Source organism: Myxocyprinus asiaticus, chromosome 16, assembly GCF_019703515.2.
Source record: "Myxocyprinus asiaticus isolate MX2 ecotype Aquarium Trade chromosome 16, UBuf_Myxa_2, whole genome shotgun sequence".
Classification (NCBI taxonomy): Eukaryota; Metazoa; Chordata; class Actinopteri; order Cypriniformes; family Catostomidae; genus Myxocyprinus; species Myxocyprinus asiaticus.
Window position 1 is genome coordinate 41,838,815 of NC_059359.1, and position 14,278 is coordinate 41,853,092.

Below are 14,278 nucleotides of genomic sequence, written 5' to 3' on the forward strand. Positions count from 1 at the left end.
GACTAGAACCAAGAAATATGATCATATTAGCCCCATTTTATCATCATTACATTGGCTACCTGTAAATTTCGTATTCATTTTACAATTCTGTTAACTACCTACAAAGCTTTGAATGGTCTAGCTCCACAGTACTTAAATGACCTTCTGTCACTCTATATTCCATCACATTCATTATGATCACACAATTCTGGCCTGTTAATAGTTCCTAGAATATCAAAATCCACAAAAGTAGGTAGATCCTTTTCATATTTGGCTCCTAAACTATGCAATAGTTTCCCTAACACTGTTCGAGATGCAGACACACTGACTCAGTTTAAGTCTAGACTAAAGACTTATCTATTTAGCCAGGCATACACCTAATTTATTCTTCACCACACAGTTAGGCTGCTTTTTCTGCCGGAACCTGAAACATTGATCATGTTCTATAACTCTGCAAAAAATTGAATGGCATCTACGCTAATATTAGTCTATTTGTTTCCATGTCTCAATCTCGGGACTCCTATACTGAGGTCACCAGAACAAGCTGGATCCAGATCCATTCCTGCTTGGTTTCGGACTCCACTGCTACATGTCTCTGAGTGATGTCGACAAAATGCAGCTGGTGCCAGCCAGACATCACTTCAGTCTATTACGATGGACCCCAGAGGATGAACTGATGCCAACACCAACCATAAGACATGGGATACTTCATATGCCATTGCCTGAACCCTGGATTTAGGTTAGACCTCACTGAAATTACCGACCTCACTGATTTCGGCCTGCATCACCTTGGTATAATGATGGACTACACTCTTAAAATGGAATACATAGACTATCAATATATTGCCAACAAAAGCCTTCATCAGCCAGCTAACAAGGACAATGCATCTATGTGAACTTCTGCAGTTAATCCAGGATGAACTTCAAACACATTAGTCATTAATCTTACAGTTCAATTAACACTTACTTAGTTTACTCATTTTAAACCATGACTTGCACTGCACATAAATAACTAATATTGGCATTATATTCATGCTGTTTAGCCAGAGGGGAACTGGCCCCCACAGTGAGTTGTGTGTTCCTTGCCACAGTCGCCTTCGGCTTGCTCACTGGGTTTCTAAATACAATTATTATTTAATTACTGATTTTTATACACACTTCATAATCGTATTTAATCAAACTTCACAATGATGACTCTACGACATTTTAGATAGTACAGTTTCATTTTCTGTTAATGCATGATTTTCTGTAAAACTGCTCTGAAACGATGTGTGTTGTGAAAAGTGCTATACAAATAAAAATGACTTGACTTGACTTGAAATATGTTGTTAATACTACAACAAAGTACATAGGCATTTTACCACCTTGGGTTGTGCATTCATTTTTAATAATTCAATGGTCCGTCATCCATAATAACTTTTGAAACACTTGACTGAAATGTTTCTCATGATCTTAAAAATCTTTTGATCTGAAGGTGTATGCTTAAATGTTTGAAATTAGTTTTGTAGACAAAAATATAATTGTGCCACCATATTAATTTATTTCATTATAAATCTAAAATGTAATAAAAAAAAAGTTTTTGAAATTGATGACTTGGACCAAATAATAAAGAAAAGCAGCCAATAAGTGCCCAACATAGATGGGAACTCCTTCAATACTGTTTAAAAAGCATCCCAGGGTGATACCTCAAGAAGTTGGTTGAGAAAATGTCAAGAGTACATGTCTGCAAATTCTAGGCAAAGGGTGACTACTTTGAAGATGCTAAAATATAACACAGTTTTGATTTATTTTGGATTTTGTTTAGTCACAACACAATTCCCATAGTTCCATTTATGTTATTCCATAGTTTTGATCACTTTACTATTATTCTAAAATGTGAAAAAAAATGATAATAAAGAATGAGTAAGTGTTTCAAAACTTTTGACCGGTAGTGTATATATATATATATATATATATAGCCTATTAGGGATGTCCCAATGTCGATACTGGTATCGGAATCGGGTCTGATACCGCGCTCATGTACTCGTAAAAATGCTCTGATACCATCTGATGTATGAATGTCATTACATAAACATTCAGGGCACAAATTTAAATCACGCTATGTCCTAGTGAGCCAGCCATCGAAACATCATGAGCATAGCAGATGACAGCGTGCAGAGCACTAATTCACTTTGTAGTGCAAGGCACATACTACATATTTATTTAATTAAATAGCAGCCTTTTGTGGTTTCATAATTACAGTGAGTCACATAGCAACCAGCTTTTCTGGAAGTGAGAGGCTACGGTCAAAAACACAAAGAAACAGAAAAGGGCTTCAAAATAAAAGCTTTTGCAGAAATAAAAGCTCATTTTAAATGGAAAAAAGACCTAAAACTGTATAGTTATGCAATTTGCACTGTAATTCTACTACTAAAAATAATAATAATTATAAATAAATAGTAATTGTATAATATTTAAGCAATATTTCAAATCTGTGATGCTCTGTTATGCAGCAATTTATTTGAAAAAATAACTCTAATGTTGTATTTTAGATTGTGCTGTGAGGTTCTGTGTAAAAGCACTACATTTGATAAAAATAATACAATATTAGGTTCTGTTTTTGTCTTACAAAATTTTGAATAATTCATTTATTTAAACACCATTTTGATGATAAAACTGAAATAAACTGTTGATATGGAATAAAAAAATAAATTAAAAAAAGGCATCGGTATCGGTGAGTACCAAAAAGGCAAATCATTATCAGTACTCGTAATAGTTCTAAAAAAAAAATGGTATCGGGACATCCCTAATATTGCAGTAGATTTTAGTTAATGAATAACACGAAAACAGCAAATCTGGCACAATAATTGGTGTCAGCACATATGTAGACCAGTGAAAAAATAGAAGCAAATAAACATGTCTCAAACAAGCACCATCAGAGAAACAAACACACACTCACACAAAACTAAAAAAAGTTTGCCTGAACTTCCGGCTGCTCTAAAAACAATGCCAGACCTGGACACCCCTCCCCTGCCCAGCCAAAACAATGACAAATTGTTTCCTTTAAGTCCTATTCTCTCGCTTATCTTTCATAGCGTTACACAGAAACATTCTGCAGTGTACCTGAAATTAAATCAAGGGTTCAAATGAACGAAATCTCTAAATGAAACCTCCAAACCTTAAGAATGAAGAGTTTAAGACAGCTGATTAAAGTGGAGTGGCTGTACCTTTCAGAGTTGTGATCTCTTGCTGAATGGATCTGGACATGACTGGATGATGAATGTCTTCAGGAAGCTCTCAGTCAGGTACGTGTCATCAAGCACCTGTCTCACTGTATGTCTCCAGTACTGCCCGTCTTGCCTTCAGTGTGCTGGCTTCTGGTCATGCATTTCTCCTCTTCCTCACACAAATATGCTTGCACGCCCACTCTCACACTATGCTGGAATCTGTCCATGTGCTGCTCCCCATCCCTTCCACTCAACTCACCCCTGACCTCAACAGAGCATCCTGTCTGAACCAATCCCAGCATTCATATTCATAAAAGCCCAGCCAGTCCCTTTACTGCTGCATGCATATATTACTGATCAAAGCTATGAGCTACAGGCTCTATGGACAAAAAATAATTAAGAATTAAGAAAAACATTATACAGTATTTTCCCTCTCACCTTGGCCATGTCATGGTATTTGCATATAACATTTAAACTGTGATTTTTATCTTTAAGTCCTGCATTTAACCAACTAACTAACAAACAAACTAACTAACTAAATAAATAAATAATTTCTACATTAAAAAAATAAATAAAATAAAAATTGTAATCCCCTTATGCAGTCTTGCATTAAAATAGTATTTAAAAAATAAAAATATTACATCTATGAAAAACATTACAAACTTACTGAATTTGTATTGCCTTTATGCAGATTTGCACTTACATTTTTACAGAAAATATACATACATTTTATAATTTAATTTATATATGTAATCTCCTTTATGGAGTCTTGCTGTCAGGTGTATTTTGTTGATTCATGTCTTTTATTTTGAAAAGTTTAGTTCCTGTTCCCTTGTCATATGATTTCATGTCTTCCCTCCATGTTCATGTGTCATGTTTTCATTGGTTTATTGTTTAATTAGCTTGTTATCAGTTTTGTTTGTTCATTGGTTTATGTTCTCCCATGTCTTGTATTTAACCCCTCATGTTTGCATTGTGTAGTTGTCTTGTCTTGTCTTGTCTTGTCTTGTCTTGTCTTGTCTTGTCTTGTCTTGTCTTGTCTTGTCTTGTCTTGTCTTGTCTTGTCTTGTCTTGTCTTGTCTTGTCTTGTCTTGTCTTGTCTTGTCTTGTCTTGTCTTGTCTTGTCTTGTCTTGTCAACTGCACTTGGGTTCTTCATCTTCATGTCTTCATCACTGCCAGCAGCTACATCATTACAGAATACTTGACCAACTACGAACCCAGCAGTTTGTCTCGTACGGCTACGTCAGGGGAATCGTCCCCTGGAGGGTTATGTTGAGTAGTTCTGCGATTTGGCCAGCCAAGTGAACTTTGAGGGCGACCTCATTAAAGACATTTTTTTGCTTTGGTCTGAGTTAGTCGATCTCCTCCTCGATGCCTGGCGGTCGCAGTTCCCTCAGCCTGGCTCAATATATCGACCTCGCCCTACGGATCATTGGTTCCACGTTCACTGTGGGGGAGGCGGATGCGGAGCCAGAGTTCCACGACGTGGCCGCGGCCGAGCCAGAGTTCCACGACGTGGCCGCCGAGCTAGCGCCATCTTTTGCTCCATGCCACGTCACAGCCACACCTGAGCAGTTGGACCTGGAGATGGTTCCCACCCTTAGTTCTCCTGAGCAGGCAAGGGGAACTTTCGGTCCTCTGACCCCGCCTGGACCCTCCGAGCCCTGGACTTTGCCTTGGCCTGTCGGTCCCTCGACATTGCCTCAGCTCGGCGTTCCCTCGGCTCCACTGCAGTCCTTCAGCCTGTCGGCTTTGCCGGGGTCCCTCCGGCAGTTTTGTTTGTTCATTGGTTTGTTCTCCCATGTCTTTAAGCCTTCATGTTTGTGTTGTCTAGTGGTCAAGTATTGAATGTATGTGGATGTTTTGTTCTAGTCAAGCCATGTTATGTTTAAGTTTTAAGTCTAGTCATAGTCAAGTTCATGTTTGTTTCACGTTTGTAGTTAGGGTTACTGGTTATCACGTTTGTAAATAAACTGCACTTGGGTTCTTCATCTTCACGTCTTCGTCTTTGCCATTGCAGCAGCCAACTACGTTACACTTGCATTACATTTTAAAATAATTTCTTACACAAAATTCTTTAAATCTATAAAATGTATGTGTACTTTCTTAATGCACTCTTGAATAAAAAAAACTATTTAACATTTAAAAATGAATAAAAATTTATTAATTTGTACTCATGCAGTCTTGCATTAAAATAATCTTTTAAAGTAAGTTGATTAAATTCATTAAACTGCAAACTTACTGAATTTGTACCTTTTTACAAGAGAACATTAAATCTTTTAAAAACTGTAAACTAAATATATAAAAAGCTTATTAAAGTTTTTTAAAGAGAATACATAAAATACAAATATTTAACTATAATAAATGTAGTCTTTTATGCAGGCTTGCATTAAAATCTTTTAAATTCAATTTAAATCTATTAAATTTACTGAACTTACTACATTTGTACTTTAAAAATGGTAAATGCAAGACTGCATAAAATATATAAAATTCAAATATTAAACAAAATATATTTATTTGTAATCTATGCAGTCTAACATTAATATTTAAAGAAATTAATTTATACAATTGATTAAAAATGTTAAACTTACTAAACTTGTACTTAAAAAATTGTAAATGCAAAACTAAACAGAAAATATCAAATATAAATATTAAATTATAAAATATATTTATTTGTAATCTTTTATGCAGTCTTGCATTTAAAGAAAATGGTTCACAAAATTCAATAAATCTATCAAAATATATTTGTATGCTCCTTATGCACTCTTGCATTAAAAATAAGAACAAAACATATAAAAAAATAAAATTTATGCAGTCTTTAACTTTCCTATTAGCTGTTTCACAAAGCAAATTTTCCCCAACAGACTGAACAAAAGCAGATAAGTGAAAACATTTCTCAGCTGTTCAGCTTCCTAGGGCAAAATCAGAGCATATCTCTGAAGACTGCTCCCTTGGACATTGTAAAAATAAACATCCCGCAGAGAGAGCAGACAAACACATTCTTAGCATAGTTCACTTCAAACTCAATAAAAACAATATTATTGACCAATAACAAAAGTATTCAATGTGTACTGGAATGTGCACTCATAGTACAGAAGGATTTGTCACAATGACAAAGTCTGTTCTGTTTTTTTCAAACATGCCTTTAATGTTGTTGTTTTTTTAATAAAATGTATCATCTACTGAGTATGTGAAGGCAGAGACTGCTACTGCATGACGTCCATTTCTCAAATAAAGCATGGACACAGGAAGTTAATGTCAGGTTTGCAGGCGTTGTTAACTTTCTCTCTTGTCCAGGATGAATGAACTGGAAAGGTGCCAACCCTTACTGACAATGAGTCTGGCCAGCTCTGATCTTCCTGTGCTCAGCAGATTGAACCACAAGCAGAAACAGCATGTACTATTGTACAAATGTGTACAACATGTACTATCAGTAATACAACATACAACAGGTACTGCTACATACAGTCGGCCCAGAAAGTGCAATAAAAATCTTATTGTGTTACATAATAAAATATCAAATCAGGTGGTTTCTGCAAACAAATTATGCTGGAGCTTTTCTCAAAACTAACTTTTTTATTTATTTATTTATTTAAAACAGTTGGTCCTAATGTGCTGAGAAGAATAACCACAGGTCTGGTTCATCACATAAACTGTAAACAAGTTCCACTATGTTTGATAACTAGAAAGTGTCCATTTAAAACAATAAATCTATTGTTTTATATAAGCACTTGCATGCTTTGTCAATATTGTTATTATGTACAGTCCTGCTAATACCGCTTAGTTCACTCTGACTCTAAACTACATATCCCAGCATGCTTCCACTGTAATGGGTGGCATTGGACAATTGGCAGATACAGCAATTACCACTGAACTTTATGTTCAGGTATTCCTCACCATCGGACACAACTGAATTCTGGTATGGGCAGGTTCAGCAGATATGCTCATTAATAATTTGTCTTTTGGGAAAACATCAGCTGCAGCATTTTACAGAAAGAAAATGCATATAGATTTGAAACAGTATTGGCAAGCTTGCAGACCAGAATTGTCCTCCACATTGCTTTGCTGAGACAGCACATTCATGAATCTGGTACCACTTAATCTCATGGTGCTATTCTGGAGCTATTTACCCCAAGTAAACATGGGGAAATATGATCTATGGTACCATGTTAACACAGCCACTCTCAATTATAAGCAAACATGACCCTAAAGAGATGTCCGCCCAAGTGTAAAAAGCACTCTGTACTGTAGTGAAATACAGCCATTCAAAACAATAGCATCACTCCCTTAATTTCCAATGCTGTCTCCACCCATATATTTACAAACATAAAGCAATTGTGTGGACAATAATGCAGGATATTACCTTAACATACCTGTGTGTTAAAGCTCTGAGCATAAAAACATTACTGTATAATTAGTATATCAGCATACCAGATAAGCTCCTATCTCTGCACAATGTACAACAAGCAGCCTATTACATACACTGCCTGGCCAAAAAAAAGTTGCCATTTGGATTTAAATAAACAGATACTTATTTTCTTATGACTGGATCATTATTACAGTGATTCATATTTTTCAGCTGGCAACAGTTCTTTAAACCCTAACTGATGCAGTGTGTTGCTTCTCATTTCTTAAACAACCATGTCGGAAGACGTATCCCGTGGTCATGGAAAAGATGTTACTGTGTTTCAGAAGGGGAACGTCTAATTGCTGAAATAACTTGAATTGGGTTAAGAACTGTCTAACGCATTATTAAAACATGGAAGGATAGTGGTGAACCGTCAGCTCTGCGGAAGAAATGTGGTCGGACATTTTTTTTTTAATGATCGTGATCAGAGATCACTAAAACACTTGGTGAAGTCACATCATAAAAAATCGACAGCAGAACTCATGGCTATGTTTAATAGTGAAAGTAAGAGCATTTACACATGCACAATGCGACAAGAACTTACAGGATTGGGACTAAACAGCCATGTGGCCACAAGTAATCCACTTGTTAGTGAGGCTAATTGGAAAAAACAACTTTAGTATGCTCAGGAGCATAAAGATTGGACTGTGGAGCAATGAAAAAGGTAATGTGGTCTGATGAGTCCAGATTTACTCTATTCCAAAGTGATGGGCACGTCAGGGTAAGAAGGGAAGCGCATGAAGCGATGCACCCGTCATGCATAGTGCCCACTGTACAAGCCTCTGGAGGCAGTGTTAAGATCTGGGGTTGCTTCAGTTGGTCAGTTCTATGCTCAGCAACATTATGCGGCAATAAAATGAAGTCAGATGACTACCTGAATGTACTGAATGACCAGGTTATCCTATCAATGGATTTTTTTTCTTCCCTGACGGCACAGGCATATTCCAGGACAACAATGCCAAGATTCATCGGGCTCAAATTGTGAAAGAGTGGTTCAGGGAGCATGAGGAATCATTTTCACACATGAATTGGGATATTAACCCCATTTAAAGTCTTTGGGATGTGCTGAAGAATACTTTACAGAGTGGTTCGACTCTCCTGTCATCAATACAAGATCTCGGCAAAAAATTAATGCAACTCTGGATGGAAATAAATGTTGTAATGTTGCATAAGGTTGTCGAAAAACAATGCCACGATGAATGCGCACCGTAAGCAAAGCTAAATGCAGTCCAATTAAATATTAGAATATGCAACCTCTTTTTTGGCCAGGCAGTGTATGCTCCAATAAACAGACTGCCAGAGAAAACTAGATAAGCATTTCTAGAAGGAACTACCAGCGCTTACATGGTAGCAAAAGAATAGTGTTAATCTTAATAGGGTTTGGTTCTATGTAAAAATATAACACAGCTTCTGTCCCATCTTTGCAGTATAAAAGGTGCCTGAAGAGGGTTAAATAGATGTAAGAAATAAAAGACAAAATTGAGTGTGCAAATACATGCAAGAAAGAAGAACAACAATGTAAAGCTATTTAAAATGGTGAAACATGTAAATTTTAAAACTTTAATCAAACTATAAACAAAATTTTTGCATGAAATCTGAACTTTCAGTGGTTCAAGCTGAAATATATGCATAAAAAGGAAAGGAAGTTGGTGGAGAAGGATTAGAAAAAGAAGGATAAACAGTAGGAGGAGAAAGGAGAAGGAGGAGTAAAAGGATAAGAAGAAGGGGAAGGCAGAGAATGAGTAGAAGAAACATTTGTGAAATTGTGCATCCTCATTTCCTTTCCTTGCTTCCTTTCCTCATTTCCTAGCTCCCCCCTCATAGGAAACGAGGAAAGGATGTGAGGAAAGGAAACGAGGATGGAGGAACTGAAGCAATATGTATTTGTATTTGACTTGTACTTGCTCACTTGAGCATTGCTTAAAAGCACCATCTCTGCACAGCTCATTACTTCGGATCGCTTTCCGTTATGTTGTTGAAACTTGATTAATTGATATTTTCACTATAAAACCTAATAATTAAAAATGCACTGTTAAAGTCTATGAAAATTATGTGTCAGATGTGAAGGGGGAGGAGAATTTATGTGTGAATCAGGTGCTTCAGCCAAAAAGTCTTCCGCATAGGATGCTCCTGTGCTTCCTTGCTCAAGCAACCTCTTTAAGCTTCCTCCTCACAGTGCATTTAGACAATTGATATGTTCATCATGATGCCGGACAGGCTGGAAGACAGAGGATCAAGGAAATGAGGATGCACAATTTAAGAAATGAAAAGCATGCAAGGAGAAGAAGGACAGGAAGGAGAAAGATGTGGATATTAACCCCATTGAAAGACTTTGGGATGTGCTGGAGAAGACTTTACAGAGGAGTAGAAGTAAGAGGAATAACAGTAGAGAGAGGAGGAACATATTGAGGAGTAGATGGGGAGGAGGAGAGAAAGGAGGATGAAAAGGAGGAGAAAAAGGAGAAAGAGGATGAGGTGGAGAAAAGGGTGTAGAATGAGAAAAAGGATGAAGGGGAGAGGAAGGAGGTTTAAATGGAGGAGGAGAAGAAGAATGGGAAAGAGGAGGAGGTAGAGAAGGAGAAGAAGGAGTAGGAGGAGAAAAGGGGTAAAACAAGGAGAAGAAGCAGAAGGAGAGAAAGGAGGAGGAAAAAGAGGGATGAGGATAAGGAGGTGGAGCAGGAGGAGGAGGAGGAGGAGGAAAATTAAAAAGAGGAAGGAGGGTGAAAAGGAGGAGGAGAAAGAGAAGGAGGAAGATTAGGAAAAGGGGGAGAAGGAGAAGGAGGAGAAAGAGTAGAAGGAGGAGTAAAAGGAGATGGATGAGAAGAAGTAGAAAGAGACAGAGGAGGAGAAGGAGAAGAAGGAGAAGGAGTAAGGGGAGGTGGACAAGAAGAAGTAGGAGGAGAAGGAGGAGGAGGAAAAAAGAATGGAAAGGAGGAAGTGTAGGAGAAGACGTAGTAGAAGGAGGGGAAGGAGGAAAAGAATGAGTAGAAGGAGTAGTAGGAGAAAAGGAAGGAGGAGCAAGAGGAGAAAGAGAGGAGGGAGGATGAAAAGGAAGAGGCACAGTAGAAGGATGAGAAAAAGGAGGCAAAGAAGGAGTAGACGAAACAGTGAAAGGAGGAGGAGGATAAGGAGGAGAAAAGGAAAAGAAGAAGGAAAAAAGGAGGAGAATAAGGAGGAAGATGAAATGAGGATAATGAGGAGAAGTGGGAGGAGGAGGAAGAGGGGGAGAAGGAGAAGTAGAAGGAGCAGAGGGAGTAAAATGTGAAAGAGAATAGGAGGAGAGGAAGGAGGATGAAAGGGAATAGAAGGATTTAAGAGGAGGTGGACAAGAATCAGTAGAAAGAGATGGATGATAAAAGGAGAAGGAGTGAAAGGAGGAGAGGAGGAAGGATGAAAAGGAGTAGAAGGAGTAAGATAAGGTGGACAAGAAGTAGGGGGAGAAGGAGGAGAAGGAAAAAAGGAGGAGGAAGAGTAGGCTTAGTAGAAGGAGGAGAAGGAGGAAAAGAATGAGTAGAAGGAGGAGTAGGTGGAAAAGGAGGTGTAGTAGAAGGACAATAAAAAGAGGCAAAGGAGTAGGAGTAGTGGAAGAAGGAAGAGGAGGAGAAGAAAAAGGAGAAGCAGCAGAAGAAAAAGGAAAAGGAGGAGGAGGAGAAGGAGAACAAGGAGAAAGAGAAAAATGAGGATAAGGAGGATAAGTGGGAGAAGGAAAAGGAAGAGGGAGAAGAGACAACAAAGCAGAAGGAGACGAAGGAAAAGGATGAAAAGAACTAGAAGGAGGGGTAGATGAAGGGGGAGGAGGAGGAGATGGGGAGGAGTAGGAGAATGGGATGGGGAGGAAGTAATAATAGTAGCAATTCCATTACAGTGCTGCGTTGTAACTCTTTAATTATTCCACATCATCCACAGACATGACATTAATGGGCATCACTAGCAGGAAGCCATTTTTGCTCATATCAAGCATTTCCATTCATGTTTTCTTTAGCACAAATGTAGAATTTGCATAAAAATAGTTGGATGGAAACCCAGCAATTGTGTAGTTTATATAGGGGAATTATCAATACTGTCTGTGATAAGTAGTCTGCATGGTCTGCACTGCTTACAGTCAAATAAACACCAGATGAAAGAATTACTGTTAGTCCTCTTTAAACTCTGCAGTTCCTTCACTATCCAGTGCTGCTTTATAACAGTATGATTATAAAAATAATATATAGCTGCAAGCAGCAATGACGGGCCCAAGTACAATGGGACCATTTCCACCCGGTGGCTTTCGGAAGAAAATGCAAGGTGGACATATGCATTTGGCATTTGACATTATTCTAAACAATGCTGAAGCAATTTGGGTAAATATAAGAGGACTATATTAAAGACTGTTGTAAGAGCCACATTTCTTGCTGTCAGGTGGTGGCCCTATGACCGTGACCCAAAATAGTCACATCCATGTGATTAGCCCCCAAGACTAAACATACGTCACAATTTTGATCTAAATCACACATTGCACACAGGAGATATGAAACACTTCCTGTTTCCCATTTTTCGCCATTAATTGAATGCCTCACCATGGCAACAACGTACGATATATCAAAAATCTGTTCACATTTTAGTATCTTCAATGTCTTGGCATAATGTTGTCTAAATGTGTTGACAGTCTCATGAATCCCCTAGGAGGAGTATTTAAAAGTTCAGAGACTGCCATATTCAAATAATCCAAAATGGCCAACTTCCTATTGGGTAGAGCTAATAACTATAATTATGAAAGTTGTCCGGCTTGATGAGATCTATATATGTACCAATTTTGGTGACTGTAGGTGAAAATGGGGGTGCTACAGAGGCCGTCTTACATGCCCATTTTAAAGGGGACGCTACAGAGCCCCCCTAAATGGTGATGCGTGAACTTTTCCCAGTACTAATGGCCAATGAGTCTGATGTGTGTGCAAAATTTAATGACATTTTAAGGATGCCAAGTGCCTCAAAAACACCCAAATATTGGAAGAAAGGAATAATAACAATCAATGGCAACACTATTTAAGATATCAAATATCCCTAAACAACTTTACATCAACGGTGTCTTGACATTATTCTAAAGAATTTTGAAGCAATTCATGTAAACATAAGAGGGCTATTTCAAAGTCTTTTTAAAGTATAATACCATTTCTACAGAGGAGGAGGGGAGCTACAGAGAAGACCCCCCCCCCCCCCCCCAACACAACTTTGCCCAGCCCTAATGGCTGACAACTCTGATGTGTGTGCAAAATTTCAAGAGTTTTCACACGTTATGTACCCCAAAAGTACCGAAAACCTTGAAAAGAATAATAATAGGGCTGCAACTAACGATTATTTTGATAATCGATTAATCTTCGATTATTTCTACGATTAATCGATTAAAAATTACATTTTATTTCCTGTATTTTATTAAAAATGATTTTTCAGAAAACTGTAATGATAAAGGGCGTAAGGATTTGGTTTGCTTTACTGAATTAACGATTCTATACTCTCATAAAACTTTGAACAAAGACTGAATCATCAGAAGTTAAGTTTAAATTTATTATTATTATTATTACCTTTAGGACATATGCAAAACAGTTCCTTTACTTGTAAAACTTAATGAAAAATGCTCATCACTAAAGAGTAAAATGATTCATCAGGGATGGAGTGGGATAAACAATCAGCCCAGCAGAGGGCAATAGTGACACAAGAATAGAAATGTTAATAACATGCATTCATAACATGTTTACATTATAAAACATAGAAAATAGCAGTAAAATGAAAGTGATGTGCTGGAAAGAAACAACTCGCGCGCTTCAAACAGCACAAGCACTCTGTAAATGCACCTGACGCAGCAACCGCTCCACATTAAATTGTAGGCTTTGTTTTCCAAATGAGATTCATAATGCAACACATTTTTAACTGGGCTGTGAATTGACGTCACTGACGGGGCTTCTCCATGCTTACTGCAAATATCCAACTTATCAATAATGAAATTCATTGTTCCATTATCGATAATTAGCGATTTTATCGATTAGTTGTTGCAGCCCTAAATAATAATAATTATAATAATAATCCTTAGAAGAACAATAAGGCCTCCGCACTTTCAGTGCTTGGGCCATAATAATCCTTAGAAGACCAATTGGGCCTCCGCACTTTCAGTGCTTGGGCCCTAAATATAGCTGCAAGCAGCAATTACAGGGCCAAGCACCGAAATGCCAAGCATTGCACAACATTAACCACAACTCAAAGATCACATATGACATGAAGCACAAACACACAAAACATAACACAGTGCTTTAGGATGGATTTTAACCTACAGCTGTCCATTCTACAGGTAAATGCACAGTCCACTGCACCATAGAGCATCAACAAAGAGACATACCAAACACAGAGCAATCACAGCAAATCATCACAGTCACCACAATCAACTTCTTTTGCATTTAACTTTGCAACAAAATCAAAATCAAAATTTGATTCTAGAAAAGCCCAGCCATAGCAAGGACAATGCAAAGATCTCCGTAACAACATAACATTTAACTGTATGATTTGGGGAGGTGGTGATTTGAACCCACAACCTCAGAGGTTTGACCAGATATTCACACAGTGCAAGTCAGTTGACATGTCAAGATGATGGTAAAGAGACATGGCAAGGTTAGAGTTAGCACAAAGTGTGGATTATCTTTTGAACTTTAGGTGGCA

The 14,278-nt window shown here is 37.6% G+C and overlaps 1 protein-coding gene across 2 annotated transcripts in view; it reads right to left on the reverse strand.

The window, feature by feature from the left end:
- The window catches only part of LOC127454368 (plectin-like), a 199,716-nt gene that overhangs the window by 147,152 nt on the left and 38,286 nt on the right, over window positions 1-14,278 (reverse strand). Inside the window, exon 1 of one of the 2 annotated variants that reach the window (XM_051721515.1) lies at window positions 3,186-3,240. The exons of the other annotated variant lie outside the window; for it this stretch is intronic. Coding sequence (XP_051577475.1) covers window positions 3,186-3,225 — 40 coding nt within the window. The 5' untranslated portion in view covers window positions 3,226-3,240. Of the gene's footprint in view, window positions 1-3,185; window positions 3,241-14,278 lie in introns of those variants that run through there. 2 annotated transcript variants of the gene reach the window in all.